This window comes from Pithys albifrons, chromosome 25 (genome assembly GCF_047495875.1).
Source record: "Pithys albifrons albifrons isolate INPA30051 chromosome 25, PitAlb_v1, whole genome shotgun sequence".
Taxonomy (NCBI): domain Eukaryota; kingdom Metazoa; phylum Chordata; class Aves; order Passeriformes; family Thamnophilidae; genus Pithys; species Pithys albifrons.
Genome location: NC_092482.1, coordinates 5747585 through 5762461, shown reverse-complemented (window position 1 = coordinate 5762461; position 14877 = coordinate 5747585). Strand labels below are relative to the sequence as shown.

Genomic DNA, 14877 nt, shown 5'->3' with positions numbered 1-14877 from the left:
CTGGTTCTTTACTCCATCGTTATCGCCGCCCTCCGCCCCCCCCCTTCCCCCCCGCTCCTCGTTATCTTTCTCTTTTAACAAGCGCCTAAAAATACGCCTTGGCGAGGTCACGGGCTGCGTGAGTCACCGCCGGTGCGGGGACGGGTGGCCCGGGTGGGCAGGGGGCTCTGCGTGGGGACGGGGTGGCCCTGGTGGGGACACGGGGGGTGGGACAGACACACCCTGGTCACATCAGGGCACTCTTCTCTCCTGGATGATCAGGAGACATGTGTGGTCTTGTCCACTCGTGGTGGGGACACAGCCCCATGTCACCTCGTTGCTGCAGGACATTGTGTGGCACAGTCACCACCCCAGGCCACCTCATTACCCTGGGCCACCTTGTCTGGATGGCATGGCCACCACCCCAGGCTGCCACATGCCCAGCCCGGCTGGAGAGTCAGGACGCTTTCAACACCAGCTGGGGACAGAAGACTCCCGTGGGTGGAAACAACATCCCAGATGACACTGACTGGGGACACTGAGGTGCTCCCTGTCCCCAACCCCTGCACAGGGAGGGGGTGCAGTGCAGCCCCCCAAGCCAGCTCCAACCACCTGAGTGAACAATGAGTGAAAGCTTCAAAGGGCCACGCTTGGGAGAGCAGGAGCAGGGAAATGGCCAAAGCTGGGAGGTGGCACCAGTGACTCCAGTGATTGTGGTGGCAGTGGTGGCTGCAGCGATGGCAGTGGTGGCAGCAGCGTCTCCAGTGGTTGTGCTGGATGTGGTGGCTCTGACAGTGGCAGTGGTGCCTGCAGTGGTTGTAGTGATGGCAGTGGTGACAGCAGTGTTGTGGTGGCACTGGCTGCTGCAGCAGTGGCAGTGGCTGTGGTGGCAGCAGCAGCAGCAGTGGCTGTGGTGGCAGTGGTTGTGGTGGCAGCAGCAGTGGCTGTGATGGCAGTGGCTGTGGTGGCAGCAGCAGTGGCTGTGGTGGCTGCAGCAGTGGCTGTGATGGCAGTGGTGGCTGCAGCAGTGGCTGCGGTGGCTGCAGCAGTGGCTGTGATGGCAGTGGCTGTGGTGGCAGCAGCAGTGGCTGTGGTGGCAGCAGCAGTGGCTGTGATGGCACTGGTGGCTGCAGCAGTGGCTGTGATGGCACTGGTGGCAGCAGCAGTGGCTGTGGTGGCAGCAGCAGTGGCTGTGATGGCTGTGGTGGCAGCAGCAGTGGCAGTGGCTGCAGCAGCAGTGGCTGTGGTGGCTGCAGCAGTGGCTGTGATGGCAGTGGTGGCTGCAGCAGTGGCTGTGGTGGCAGTGGCTGTGGTGGCAGCAGCAGTGGCTGTGGTGGCAGCAGCAGTGGCTGTGGTGGCTGCAGCAGTGGCTGTGATGGCAGTGGTGGCTGCAGCAGTGGCTGTGGTGGCAGTGGCTGTGGTGGCAGCAGCAGTGGCTGTGGTGGCTGCAGCAGTGGCTGTGATGGCAGTGGTGGCAGCAGCAGTAGCTGTGGTGGCTGCAGCAGTGGCTGTGATGGCACTGGTGGCAGCAGCAGTGGCTGTGGTGGCAGTGGCTGTGGTGGCAGCAGCAGTGGCTGTGGTGGCTGCAGCAGTGGCTGCGGTGGCTGCGGAGCCCCCGCTCTCCGCCCGCCGCTCCTCTGCAAAGGTTAAGCAAACAGCAGCTCCCGCAGAATCGATGCCGGCCGAGCCCTCGGCTGTTTGCTTTGGCAGCGCGACGCGGGGGTGGGTGGGCGATGCCAGGGGGATGCCGACAGCAGAGGGGGGACAGCTGGTGCTCCAGGGGTGCGGGTTTAGCCAGGGGTGGCTGTACCCCCACATGCCTCTCTCTGAGGAGCTCACGGAGGAGGATTTGGGGAAGGGCGAGCACAGCCAGGCCAAGGCAGGGGGTTGGTGGGGCTGGCCCTGTGCTGTGCCTCAGTTTCCCCTCCTGGTGCTGTGGCAGACTCCGCCCATGGCCAGGGGCACAGGCACATTGTGCCCTCCACATCTTCCACCCGGCCCTACAGCTGGGGATCAGCCTGGGTGGACTCAGGCCAGGGATGGCTCAGCTGTAATTAGCACTTGGACCTGGACATAAGTAATGACCTCAGTGTTGGGCTTGGGAGGGAGTGGCCATTTGCAAACTGCCCCTGAGGAGTTTGGGTGCTCCCCCCAAAACCCTTCTGCATCCCCAGGATGGGGTTTGGAAGGGGCCATGGGAGGGGAACACTCAGCTGTGGGCAGGGAGGGCAGGGCTGAGCCCTTGGCCTGGGTGGGCAGGACCCCCAGGGCAACGGGAGCCTCTGTCCAGACCATCCCTGGTCTCAAGAGAGGACACCAGCCACCCTAGCCACCAACTTCTAGGCCTGTTCACTCCATCCCTGAGAAATGCCACCCCGACCACCTTGTTGGCAGGCAGAGGTTATAAAGAGGAGGCATTAACAAGAAGTTTTCCAGGCTGTGGAAGCCCAGGGAGATGCAGCACCAGAACGGATCAACATGGGAGCAAGGGAATGATCCTGAGTTGATCAGGCTGGAGCTGGCCAGTGGGCTGCCTGGCCAGCCACAGGGCTGGCTGGCTGGCTGTTTGGCCAGGTTGGTGACTGGCCAGCTGCTTGGTGGTGGGTTGGCCTACTGGCTGATGGGCTTGAAGGCCAACTGGATGTCTGGTTGGTGAGCAGGGTGGTTGGTAGCCAAGTGGCTCACTGGCAGTGGGCTGGCTGTTTGAGCTGAGTGGTTGATGGCTATGGGATGGGCTGGCAGGAGGGTTGGTTGGATGGCTGGCCAGTTTACTGGTTGATTGGCCCCCTGGCTCATTGGCTAGATGGCTAGTTGGGTGGCTGGCCAGTTAACCAAATGCCTGCCTGGCCAGCTGACCACCAGGCTGGTTGCCTGTCCAGCTGTCTGTCTGTCTGTCCAGTTGCCCAGATGGCTGGTGGCCGGCCAGCTGCCCCAGGGGCTGAGTAGCTGGGCAGACAGCTGGGCCAGCCCTGGCCGCGGGGACAGCGACGTCCCAGCCCCACGCCGGGCACTGACCCTCGCCCACCGGGGGGGACCACGGCTGCAGGCGGGGGCGGGGCAAGGTGTGGGTGGCACATCCCCCGTCCCTGTCCCTGTCACGCTGCCGCTCATTACGGACACGGCGGGCCCGTCACCCTCCCGCCGCGCGGCAATTAAGGGCTGCCAACACCAGCAGTTAATTAGCGCCGGCGGTGAGCGCTGGGAGGTGACGGCTGAGCGGCTGGCGGAGGGGACAGGCTCGGGGACGTGTCCCCCCGGGGGCACATGGGGTGGGAGTAGCGGGGACTTGTGCTGGTGGGACCAGCTGTGGTGTCCCCGGGGCGCTCCACGGCCGGTGTGACACGGCGAGGGGTGTGCAGTGACAGTGGGCGACAGTTCAGGGGGTGGCACTGGGAGTGACCTGCGCAGTGACGGTGTGTGACACCCCAGGCCGTGCAATGATGGTGACAGTGGGTGACACCCCGTGGGCCATGCAGTGACAGTGACAGTGGGTGATACACTGTGGGCCAGCAGTGACGGTGACGGTGGGTGACACCCCGTGGGCCACGCAGTGACATGGTACTATGTGACAGCCCCTGCACTAGGCACTGATGGTGACTCTGTGTGACAATCCACGGGAGCTGCAGTGACACTGCGTGGCACCCGGCGGCCCCGCAGTGACAGTGACACCCTGTGCACTGCGCGGTGACAGTGACACCATGTGACACCCCAGGGAGCAACAGTGAAGCTGTGCAACAACCGCAGGGCTGCACAGCAGCTCCGTGTGACACGAGTGGGGCCGCGCAGCCACGGTGAATCTGCGTGACACCCCGGGGAGGTGCAGCGACAGTGTGCCACACCCCAGGGACCGTGCAGGCACGGTGACACTGTGCTAACACCATGCAGTGACAGTGACACCCGTAACAGCAGGCACCATGCGGTGACACTCGTGCCACCAGTGCCAGGCAGCGACACCACACTAAGGCTCCCTCCTCGTGGGTATTGAGGCCCCTACCCAGCTCCTACTTGGGGACAGTCCACACTGGGGGATGTCATCCTCTCCCTACAGCCCATGGGGGCACGTCTGCATCCACCCTTCTCCTGTCCCAGCGGGTGTCCCGTGATGGGGCTGGGGAGGGGGTGCACCAGGAACAGGGCACACTGCGCAGGGGGAGCTCCAGGGATTGGGTGCTCCAAGGAAGACGGGATGGGGTGCACTGGGGAACGGTTACACTGGGGATTGGGGGCTCCAGGAATGGGGTGCACCGGGGAAGAAGGTGCTCTGAGGAAGGGGCTATTCCAGGAAGGGGGTACACCAGGAAAGGGGTGCACGAGGGATGGGGTGCTCCAAGAAAGTGGAATTTCAGGAATGGCGTGCGCCAGGGAAGGGGATGCTCCGAGGAAAGGGTGCACTGGGGAGGGGGTGCAGCAGTGAGGGGGTGCACAGGGGAAGGCGGTGCTCCAGGTAGGGGTGCTCTGACTCGGCGGGGGCGCAGGAGGAGGAGTGTCGGTCTGTCACGAGCCCCCGGCAGCCGCAGCACCATCGATCCGGCCGCCAATTTGCACAGTCAAATATTTGGCTTCGCGGCGCGGGGCCGGCTCTGCTCGAGCCGCCCCGGTGGGCGCAGACCCGCGGCCGCTGCTCCGCGATCGATGGCGGGACGTGGGGCGAGCAGGGCCGGGGGTGTGGCGGGGTTGGGGGCCGTGACACAGAACCCACGGGCCATGGGAGCCCACGTGGAGCCCACTCGGGGGGCAGCACCTGGGCCACGAGCGCAGGGTCTCAGTCAGGTGTCCTTCAGGGTGTCCCCTCCGCGGCCATCGATCGCGCTGTCGATGCCACCCAGCCCACGGAGCTGAGCCATCTGTCACCGGCGGGTGACACAGAGTGGACATGGGCTGGTCCCTGAGGGGGGTTGGCTGGGAGGTGGGGTGGGTGTGAAGGGGTCGAGGGATGCTGGGGCAATCCTGGGGCAGAACCCACAGCTGAGCACCACACAGGTGTGACTCCATGGCCAAGCTCCCGGCTCCAGAGCACTCCAGCCCCCGGCCACGCCGCCCAAGCAGGGGGCTCAACCCTCAGCTCTGCTCAGAGCCCCCCATGGCCCCACCAGCCCCGCTGGGGAGCCAAATCCCACCATTTGTCTTCATCATCCCCCTGAAACCACCCGTTCCCTCGGTCCCGCTAAACTCGTTAGCGGCGGGCGAACGTCAGCCGGGCGGGAGCGAAACGCCAAATGCGATTACGGCCCCGTCTCGCTCCCTCCTTCCACCCCCGGCCCCGTTTATCGCGGAGGCGAGCGGGAGGGAGGCAGAATCAGCGCTTATCGCGGCCGAGAAATCCCGCTCCAGCCCTGATTTATGGCTGGCTGGGAGGGACTCTGGCAGCGCCGAGCAATTAGAAGCATTGGGAGCAGGGAGGGGTTATTTGAAGGGCTTCCCCCTCGCCCCCGAAGAGTTGGGGTACCCAGGGTGGGCACCCCAGCTCGGGGATGCTCCCTGCGGGTCCACAGCGACAGGTGGGTCTGTCCATATGGGTGAGACACAGGACCTGTGGGTGCATGGTGGGGCTCAGGGAAGGGGGCAGACGGATGGGGTGTCTGGCCCCCAAAAGGGGCACGTACTGGCTGGGGACACTCTGAGATGGTCTCTGTGCCCAAATGCTGGCAGTGGGGACAGCCAGGACACTGCCTCACTGGGCCAAGGAGGGCGGGAGCATCCCGGAGGATCCCAGGACCACTGTGTGTAGGGAGGAGGTGGCCAGGGGCTGGCAGCACCCACCCTTCTCAGTGTGGGGACAAGGGATGGCAGAGGGGACAGGGGTGCAACAGAGGTAAGGCGCTGGCACAGGAACCACAGTGGGTCCAGGATCACATGTCAGGAAGCCAGAACTGCCCAGAGCCGACACGGATCCACACGGCACCTCAAGGAAGCTCAGGGCAGGGCTGATGCTCCGAGCAGCTCCTGGAGCAGCTCCGGGATGTTTACTGGGAAGAGCACAAAGCTCTGCCTGCGTGTGCTGAACTTTACAGAGCGCAGCCGTGCCCGGCACAGGAACGACCTGGGAATGGGCCGGGAAGAGCTGCGGGAGCTGCCGCGGGAGCAGCTGCTGTTCAGTGTTTTATTCAAACAAAAGTGAAGAGCCAGCACCCGCCTCGCCCAGGCTCGGCTCTCCCGCCGGGAAACCGCTGCTGAAGGAAGCTCAAACAGCAGGAAATGAGTTTGAACAGGCAGATCCCAGGTCTCAGCCCGCTCCGGGGTGTGTCAGACCCTCAGATCCAAAGTCAAGGGCGACCCAGGAGTAATGGCTACACAAACAGAGGGCAGGAGAGAGGATGAACACCCTGCCCACCACGTGCTGTCCGTCCCTCCAGGCAGATTTAACACATTTCCATTAAATCAATGTGAAAGAGGGGAAATCCCAGGTCTAAACTAGGATTAGGAAGGCTGAGCTACAGGGGATCACCCCAGGGACACTGCTAGCAGGGACAGCGCCCAAGAGCCACCTGACTCCCAGAGAAGAGATTGTCCTGGAGGACATTAAAGTGAGATTGTCCCATATTAAAGTAAGATTGTCCCGGATTAAAGTGAGATTGTCCCGGATTAAAGTGCCTCAACTCACCGAAGTCCCACCACAGAGACCCACAGAGGGACAATGAGGGTCTCACCCCACAGGCACAGCTGGTGGGTGAGAACCTGAGCAGAGAGAAGGTGCCAGAAAAACCCCCTGGCTACATTCACCTTGGGAAATGTGCAAGGAGACACCTCGCACCGCTGTCTGCATTCAGCTGGCAAAGCTCATTAACAGAGGTGGCCTTTCAGTGCCCTTTTCAAACAGGGAATTCAGGCCCCTTCCCTGACTAAGAGAAAAGGTGAGTTAAGAGCTGAAATGCCGGAGGAGGAGGAACAGCAGCCCCCCGAGCCCGGCGAGGGCCGCGCCCGCCACCAGCCGAGCCCAGAGGAAATCCAGGGAATCCTCGAGGCGGGCGTGCAGCCGCAGCACCTGCCGGCGCGTGCTCTCCCGGTCCCCAGAGTTGTCGATGACGTGGGTTGCCCACTGGCGCTTCTCCTCCAGCGGCAGCTGGGCCCCGATCCGGGCATCGGCCGCGGCCGCGTCCAGCCCGTTCCGCCGCATCAGCCGCGCGCGCTGCGCCGGGGGGTCACTGCCGGGGCACGGGGGTGAGCAGGGAACGGAGGGAAGGGGTCTGCCTTCCTCGGGCATGAGGGGGAATAATAAACTGGGAATGAGAAATATTCCCCCTGGCATTTCTGCCACAGCCATCCTGCACTCAGGTCAGCAGAGTGGACACTGCCTGGGCCGATCCCACTGCGTGTTTTTGGCATCCCCACAGCCCATAACACCAGGCGGTGCCCCAAATCCTGCCCCAGCTGATGGTGCTTAGCCTGTGGAAGGCCAAAGGCAGCAACTTCTCCTGTATGATGGTGCCAGCTTCCAGGGAAAACTCAGGAAGCAGCCCCTCATGCACTAGGGTAAAGGGAGGTGTCACAGGGAAAGGGAAGTGTTTCTTCTCTCAATGGGCTTCACACCAGGGCTGTGGCTGAACCCTCACCAGAGCAGAGGGATGTGATGATCCCCTCTGAGGGAGGTGGCAGTGTCCCTCTCCTCATGGTTCCTGGTGCACTTACCAATAAACCAGGACTGTGTATTTCATAAACTTGGTCAACCCACGGGTCTCGAAGAGCAGGGGGATGTCGAGGATCACGTAGCGGTAGCCTGTGGAAATGGCAACACACCCCCCAAAAAAGGGAACAGCATTAAGCCCCATTCCCAAATTCCTTGTGCTGCACATGCACCACAGCCATGAAAAGCAAGAGCTCTACAGCAGAGCTGGTTTGCCCTCCTCCCTCTCACAGGGAGGAAATGGTTTCATTCCAAGTTTCCAGAGGAAAAAACCCCCACAACCCTAACCTGGCTGCTCTCAGACCAAAGGTGAAGCTGCAGAAATATAATGAGGAGCTGAAACGAGAAGCTGAAATGAGAGCAGCAGTGCCTGGCTGGCGAGAGCGGCAGCCGTGCTGGCCTCTCCCGGGAAGCAGTGCCCACAGCAGGATCTGCTCTCCGCTCCTTCTCCTGTCCAAGACTTTGCCAGGCTGCAGGCATCTGAACCAACCTTCCCCAGCTCAGTTTTCCTCCCCTTTAATCAAAGTTTTGGCTAAACAGCTCCATTTTTCCAGGGGAGTGAGGAAGTCCTTGCAGACCTTTCGCAACTGTGACACTGAAACATGGGGGAGCCTCTGGGCATGGCCCCAGGCCTGAACCCTCACCAAAACTGTCTGAGTTTGGTTTAAAACCACTGTCACCATGGGGAGCAGAGCCTGTCATGGCCAGTTGCTGTCACCCCAGGCCCTGTGGCCCCCCAGTTCTCTCTGTGCCTCTGCCCTTGGACAGCGCCAGCTCTGCAGCATTTGGGGAGGTGGGAGATGCTCTGATGAGCCTGGGGGAGCAGCAGAGGGGAAAGGAAAGCTCTAAGCCAGGACTTCACTCCCCTGTGTGTGCCCCAGCCACAGAGACACCTCAGGTTTAGCTGCTGACCTGTCTCTATAACCCAGCCCCCTAAAAGCGAGCTGCCCATGGCAAGCAGAGCCTGACAAAGACATCATCCAAGGAGCCCCCATTCCACCAGCATCTCCGCCCTGAGAGGCTTCTTGCTGCCCTCCACTTTGATCGATCAGAGCTTTCCTTACACAGCGATCCTCAGAGACAACATCCAGCTATCCCAAATCATTAAATCCTGACTAATGAGGACAAAGCAGCCTGCTGAAGGCACACAGCGCTCTCGCCGAGGGCCAGGACAGCATCCGCCTCCTGCGCCCACAGCCCCGGGTTCAACACTCCATCTCTGGCTCCCGGCTTTCCTGCCTGTTGCTTCCTTTGTGTCCCTCCTCCTCCTCCTCACCCTGCAGCAAAGCTTGGCCCCCCAGAGCCCTGGCACAGGCCTGTTCAGCTCTCACAGGGCCCAGCTGCGATCAGCGCCGCAGATCCAGACTGGCTCTAGGAAGGCATCCGTCTGTCTACACGGAGACCTCCGGAACAGCTGGTGATCTTATCTGGCATTTCCCCAGCCCTGCCTGACAGCTGCATTTGTTCTGTGTATCAGGGGGAATGTGGGACTTTGGAGCCCACAGCTGTCAGCCCACTCCTCACCTTATCGGCACTCAAAGGGCTGCGCAGCTCTCGCAGCAGCTGGGGCAGGGGAGGGCGTGTGGCCATTTCAGAGTGTGACATTATCCAGCAGGGAATCTCGGCACAGGCCTCACAAAGCTGCTCCCAGGCCCTACAGACACACTTTAAACCACAGAGGAAGGCGGGGAAGGGCAGCAGTGAAAGGCAGGAGTGAATCAGGAATGAATCCTCCAAAGGCCACCAGAGGCAGAGCACAAAGGCTGTCACTCAACGTCTGTTCCCTTTCTCTGTCCCTGTCCCTCTCCCCACATGCAGGCAGAGCTCAGGCAGGAGCTGTCCCAGAGGGCTGGGACTTGGCCTCTTACCGAGCACAAAGTACTTGAGGATCTGCTTCAGCATCTCCTTCAGGATCTCGGGGTGGGTGATGGAGTTCAGCAGCCGCCGTTTCTCCGGCTGGGAGAAGATGATGTTTCCGAGAGCCTCGCGATTTATCTCGCCGTTCTCCAGGAGGATCCCGCTGCCAAAGTGCTGCAGGATCTGCTGATGGGCCTTGGAGTGGGGCTGCACCACTGAGAACATCAAACAGCTGGGAGTGAGAGCTGGTTTTACAGCAGTGTTTGCATCAGCAGCCGCCCCCAGACAGGGTTTGGTCATTAACTACCGGAGCTGACTCTCCCCGTGGCAGCACATCTGCTTCCAGCACATCTGCCTCGGCACCAGCTCCTGCCAGCAGCCCTCCCAGCCCAAGGTCCCTTGGAGGGCTGATACCTCCCAGGAGTCCTGCAGACATTAATTCAGCACCACAGCCCTCCTGGCACGTGCTGCTGCTCGGGGTGATGTGTCAGCAGGGCGGGCAGGAGGGCACGGCGATGGCCCCGTGCCAGGGCAGGGGCAGCAACTGGGCTGAGCTGACTCCCACCGGTGAGGAATCCAGCAGGGACACCCAGAGGGACCAGGAGCAGCTGAAAACTTCAGCACTGCTACAACAACTTGGCTCCGGCTGCCACCGAGGTGGGATTTTTTACTGTCTTTGACCTCAGTCACTAAATTCTTGAGGAAAATGAACACAAACCCCCACTAAAAGCTCGATCCCCAATCAGCCCTTGCAGGGACTCTGACGTTACAGGAGTGTATAACTTTAAAGCCACAAAAAAAATCACCAGCAAAAGGGATGCAGCAATAAAATCATAATTAAGCTCCAGCTGAGGGTAACCACAGCAAAGGACAGACCAGATAATCATCTCTCCCAAATCCAGGAACATTGCCACAGGTTGTCACCTCAGGCCAACCTCATAAAAGTCTTTAAGACCAATTTCTTTCTCCTGTGGAATATCACATGGAGGCAGTTTGAGGATGGGTGAAATCCATATAGTAAACAAACACGTATAAAAAAGGAATTGGAAGAAAATAAAGTGATTGGTAGAGAACTGACAAAGAATATCTGTAGTGTTTTCCTACTGTCTCCAAGGGCTTTTAGCACCTCCAGCAAATTTCCTGCACCTCGAGGGGAATTATAGTGCAATAAAATGTTAAAGTATCACAGCTTTCAGTGGCTACACAGTAAGTTCTTCACCAAACAGAAAAGCTCAGGCACTTCCAAACGACAGCACTGCACCACAGCTCAGCTGCAGCCCCTGGACCTGCAACATGCAGGATCACAGCCCCCAGAACCCCAGAATGGTTGGAGTGGGAAGGGACCTCAAAGCCCATCCAGTGCCACCCCTGCCATGGGCAGGGACACCTCCCACCAGCCCAGGGTGCTCCAAGCCCTGTCCAACCTGGCCTGGGACACTCCCAGGGATGGGGCAGCCACAGCTGCTCTGGGCAACCTCTCTGCTCTGCTCATTATCCCTGTGGGATGGAGGGATAAACATCCCTCAGGTATTCAGGGAGAGCAGGGTCTGCTCCAGTCCTGCTGAGGCAACAGGTCTGGAATTCTTGTTCTTCCCTCCAGCCCAAGCAGCAGATTTTGAGAGCAGCAAGAGGCAGGTGTGCAGTGCAGGACCAAATTCCCTCTGACCTGGGAACTCTGGAGCCTCTTTCTTTTTGAGCACATCAATTTTGTGATCTCTCAGTGTCACCAAGCAAACAACACCCACAACAGAGGGACATGCTCCTTCAAGCCTGTTAGTGATCCCACCCACCGTAACAGAGCAACAGGATGGGTGTTCTGGATGGCAGAGGGGACACTGGATTAGCCAAAGGAATAACATCAGTTTTGCCCAGAATTGGCTTTCAAAGCTGGGAATCATCACACTCCAGGAGATGGAAACTCAGGGCACGACCTCCCCATGGTGTTTCTTAGGACATGATCTTCTTTTTTCCTTTATTAAAACTATATCCTGGCTCCAATCCTCCTCCCCGCGAGGCAGCTGCTCCACAGCCGGATGGAGTGGGAAGCGGGAGGGAAACCCTTCGGTGTACCCAGAGCACCCTCTGCTGTCAGCGCTTCCCGACAGCGATCCCAGTCGCCAGGAGAACCTCAGACACCGAGAGCAGCCACGGAGAACTCACCGTCTCTGGCAATGAGGTCGGCGTCGATGACGGCACAGCCCAACTCCCGCAGCGTGGCCACCACCGTGCTCTTCCCGGACGCAATTCCACCCGAGAGCCCCACCAGGAACATCGTGCTCTGAAAGGGGAAGCAAAGAGCTGCAAAACGTGCCAGGACAGGCCACTTTGTTCGTGCTGGGGACATCAGATATTTAGCCCAAAAGGGGGAACTTTGTTCAAAACTCATTTTCATACGTTCTCAGGGTGTCTCTGACACATCAGCAGGATTTTGGCACCCTCTGGGCTGGGTATTCCAGTTTCACAGGCTGGAGGACACTGTTGGGTTAAATGAGGCTTCCCTGGACCCTCCTAACTCTGGATGTGCCACTTGAGCCAGCCCTGAGTTCCTCCAGCTGGTTTATCTGCAGCTGCAGCAACTCGTTCTCCTTTACCACCTGCACCATCAAACCACAGTCTCACCTACAGCACCCTAAATCACGGAATCCTGGAATGGTTTGGGTTGGAAGGGACCTTAAAGCCCATCCAGTGCCACCCCTGCCATGGGCAGGGACACCTCCCACCAGCCCAGGGTGCTCCAAGCCCTGTCCAACCTGGCCTTGGACACTCCCAGGGCTGGGGCAGCCACAGCTTCTCTGGGCACCTGTGCCAGGGCCTGCCCACCCTCCCAGCCAGGAATTCCTTCCCAATATCCCACCTATCCCTGCCCTCTGGCAGTGGGAAGCCATTCCCTGTGTCCTGTCCCTCCATCCCTTGTCCCAGGTCCCTCTCCAGGTCTCCTGGAGACCCTTTGGGCACTGCAAGGGGCTCTCAGGTCTCCTCAGACCCTTCTCTTCTCCAGGTGACCCTCCCCAGCTCTCCCAGCCTGGCTCCAGAGCAGAGGGGCTCCAGCCCTGGAGCAACTCTGTGGCCCTCTCTGGACCTGCCCAGAAAAATCAGATGTTGCTGAGGGTGACCAGGAGCAGTGACAAAGGTGAAGAGTTCAGACAAGATCTCAGCCTGGGCTGGGAACACAAGGACTGGGAGGGAGAGCCCACCTCGGTCCTGCAGCGAGTGTGGGAGATCAGCCCCCTCTGACACAATGGGGACAAGGCACTCTGTGAGTCCCATTCCCACTGCCTGGCAGCCCAAAGGGCATGGAAACCACAGCTCTGAGCAGCAAACTGGTGTTTGTGAGGCTGGGAGGGGTTGGTGCCCCCCAGCTCCTCTCACAGCTCCTGCACAGAGATCCCTCCCTGCTCCATCCAGACCCTGCAATCCTCTAAATCCTCCTCGTGCCCCTTCCAAACCAAAAGGCTCAGCAATGCTGAGGCAGCTCTGGAGGGCTGAGGGGGCTCCTGGGAGTATGTGCAGCCCAAAAAGGCACCAGCCACAGCAGGCTGGGAATGAACCCTGTGTAACACCTCAAGCATGTCCAGGGATTTGTGCAGCTGAGTCCTGCAAACCCCCAAGGACAGGGACCCCAGCTCTGCTGTCACCTTCTCTGGGCTGACACCACCCTCATGGCCAAGGGGCTGAACCTCCCAAATCCCATCATTTGCCTGTTTTATCTGAGAAGGAACTGGCTCCATGACCTTTAGCCAGGAGCCACAGGCTCTGGTGGTCACCCCTCAGCCACCTCTTGCCCAGAGCAGCTCCAGGTGAGCCCTGCACCCCAAACCCAACAATCTCAGCCACCCTTGCTCTGCCCAACCAGGGTCTGGTCTCTCCCCTCCCTCCAGACCCCCAAGAGCTGCACACCCAGGCCCCAGGTACCTGGTGCCAGCACTGCCCCCACGATGGGGGGCACACGGGGCTGCAGGAGGGCTGGGATGGGGGGAACACAGCACTGGGCCCCTTTGGCTGGAAAACAAAGAAAAGACACTCCAGTCATAATTTGGTCCTGCAAACAGGACCCAGACCCACAGTTTGGGGGGCAGAAGGGGGTAGGTGAGTGCTGGGAGGCAGCTCAGCAGAGGGAAGAGGCAGAGCTGGAGCAAAAGCCAGAGAGCAGCCCACAGCAGCACCACGTGCTCCCTCCCAGACCAACAGATGGGGATAACTCCAGCAGCAAGGGGGGATAACCCAAAAGGAGCCAGAAAGGGCACTTCTGACAAACAGCAGCACTTTGGGGAGGCTGATGAACACCCCAGGCAGGACCTGCCCCCCATGGGGAGCCTTTCCTGGTTGTGGTGGGCTTGGAGGGACAGAGGGGCTGTTTATTTATCCCAGCAGGTTAAAATCCTGCTCTCCCACCAGGATTTCAAACACGTGCAGCAGATCCACATCCAAATACACTAAAAACTGCTGCCCATGGAGAGCAAACCCAGGGCTGTAACTGCAGCCAGCTCAGTGTTCTGGCCTGCAGCCTCAGCCAGGACTTGTTCCCCCAAATCCTGCTACTTCCATCCCTCTGGCACTGCCTCCACAGGCAGGAATCACGGCAGGGGAAGCAGCCCCTGGGAGGCTTATCCCGGAATCCAGGGCTGGGAACACTTGTGCTGTGCAAGAGCATCAATATTTGATGAGCCCGGGGCTGGAGAGAGGCCAGGCCGCTCCTGCAGGTGCCACAGGCACGAGCCAGAACCAGTTTCCCCGAAAATACCCCATTTTTTTGGGCTGGATTTGGCCAGTGCCAATTAAATCAGAGATGGGGAAAGACAAAACTCGAGGCTGGAAAACTGTTCCAGCAGGGAGGCACAGGCAGAAGCCCCCCCTTGGCTGAGGAATGGGATTTTAACCCCCAAACTCCGCCGTGTCCGAGCTCCTCTGGTTTCCCAGCGCCGCACACGCCGCCAGGCCCGGCCCCGTCCGGCGAGGCACCGACCCGGGGATGGTGCGGGAACTCCTCCGGCACCCCGCGGACACACCCAGCGTTCGGCTCGAGGAGGCTGCGGTTAAAAGGAGTAAAAAAAAAATCATCAAATACATCGTTAATTGGCGGGGAAGAGCCACCCCCACGCCCGCCATGGGACCCGCGGGCCGCCCTCACCCGCTCACGCCTGCCCGGCTTCACAAGCCCCGCAGTGTCCCGCGCGCCCATTGGCTGTCGGGAAGCCGGCTGACTCTCCCAGCCAATCAGCACCGCCCTCGTTGGACTCGGCCCGCCCCCTCGAGCAGGAAGCGGGCGCAGTCGCGGACACGCGGCCTCGGCGGGGGCCGGGCGGCCGGAGGGAACGGTCAGCGACTCTGCGCCACGGCGGGAGCCCCGCACGGCTGCCCCGGTGCGAGAGAGGCCTCCTGCGCCCCGACCCCCGCCCCTACACCCCCCCAGAGGCCGCCGG

At 60.5% G+C, this 14877-nt stretch overlaps 1 protein-coding gene across 5 annotated transcripts; it reads right to left on the bottom strand.

Annotated features, from left to right (window-relative positions):
• Window positions 1–6037: 6037 nt before the first annotated feature.
• Window positions 6038–14870, bottom strand: DCAKD (dephospho-CoA kinase domain containing). 5 transcript variants are annotated; one of them, XM_071577666.1, is made up of 7 exons: window positions 14586–14870; window positions 14335–14484; window positions 13370–13456; window positions 11618–11735; window positions 9469–9672; window positions 7606–7693; window positions 6038–7121 (listed from the first exon to the last, which is right to left on the bottom strand). In XM_071577666.1, exons 1-7 carry the CDS (start codon window positions 14634–14636, stop codon window positions 6836–6838), a joined length of 984 nt encoding a protein of 327 aa, XP_071433767.1. In that variant the 5' UTR covers window positions 14637–14870; the 3' UTR covers window positions 6038–6835. The 5 variants fall into 5 exon arrangements, with proteins under 5 accessions (XP_071433767.1, XP_071433770.1, XP_071433769.1 ...); XM_071577669.1 differs by having other exon boundaries at window positions 14421–14484; window positions 14586–14590; XM_071577668.1 differs by lacking the exon at window positions 14586–14870 and having other exon boundaries at window positions 14421–14574.
• Window positions 14871–14877: the final 7 nt, after the last annotated feature.

Bases quoted from the DNA above. Each gene is read 5' to 3' on its own strand.
- DCAKD (XM_071577666.1), bottom strand. From the start codon at position 14,636: ATGGGCGCGCGGGACACTGCGGGGCTTGTGAAGCCGGGCAGGCGTGAG. The intron at 14,485-14,585 runs GTGAGGGCGGCC...TTTTAACCGCAG, and splicing joins AGCCGGGCAGGCGTGAGCGG to CCTCCTCGAGCCGAACGCTG. The intron at 11,736-13,369 runs GTACCTGGGGCC...TTCCCCTTTCAG, and splicing joins GGGGGCAGTGCTGGCACCAG to AGCACGATGTTCCTGGTGGG.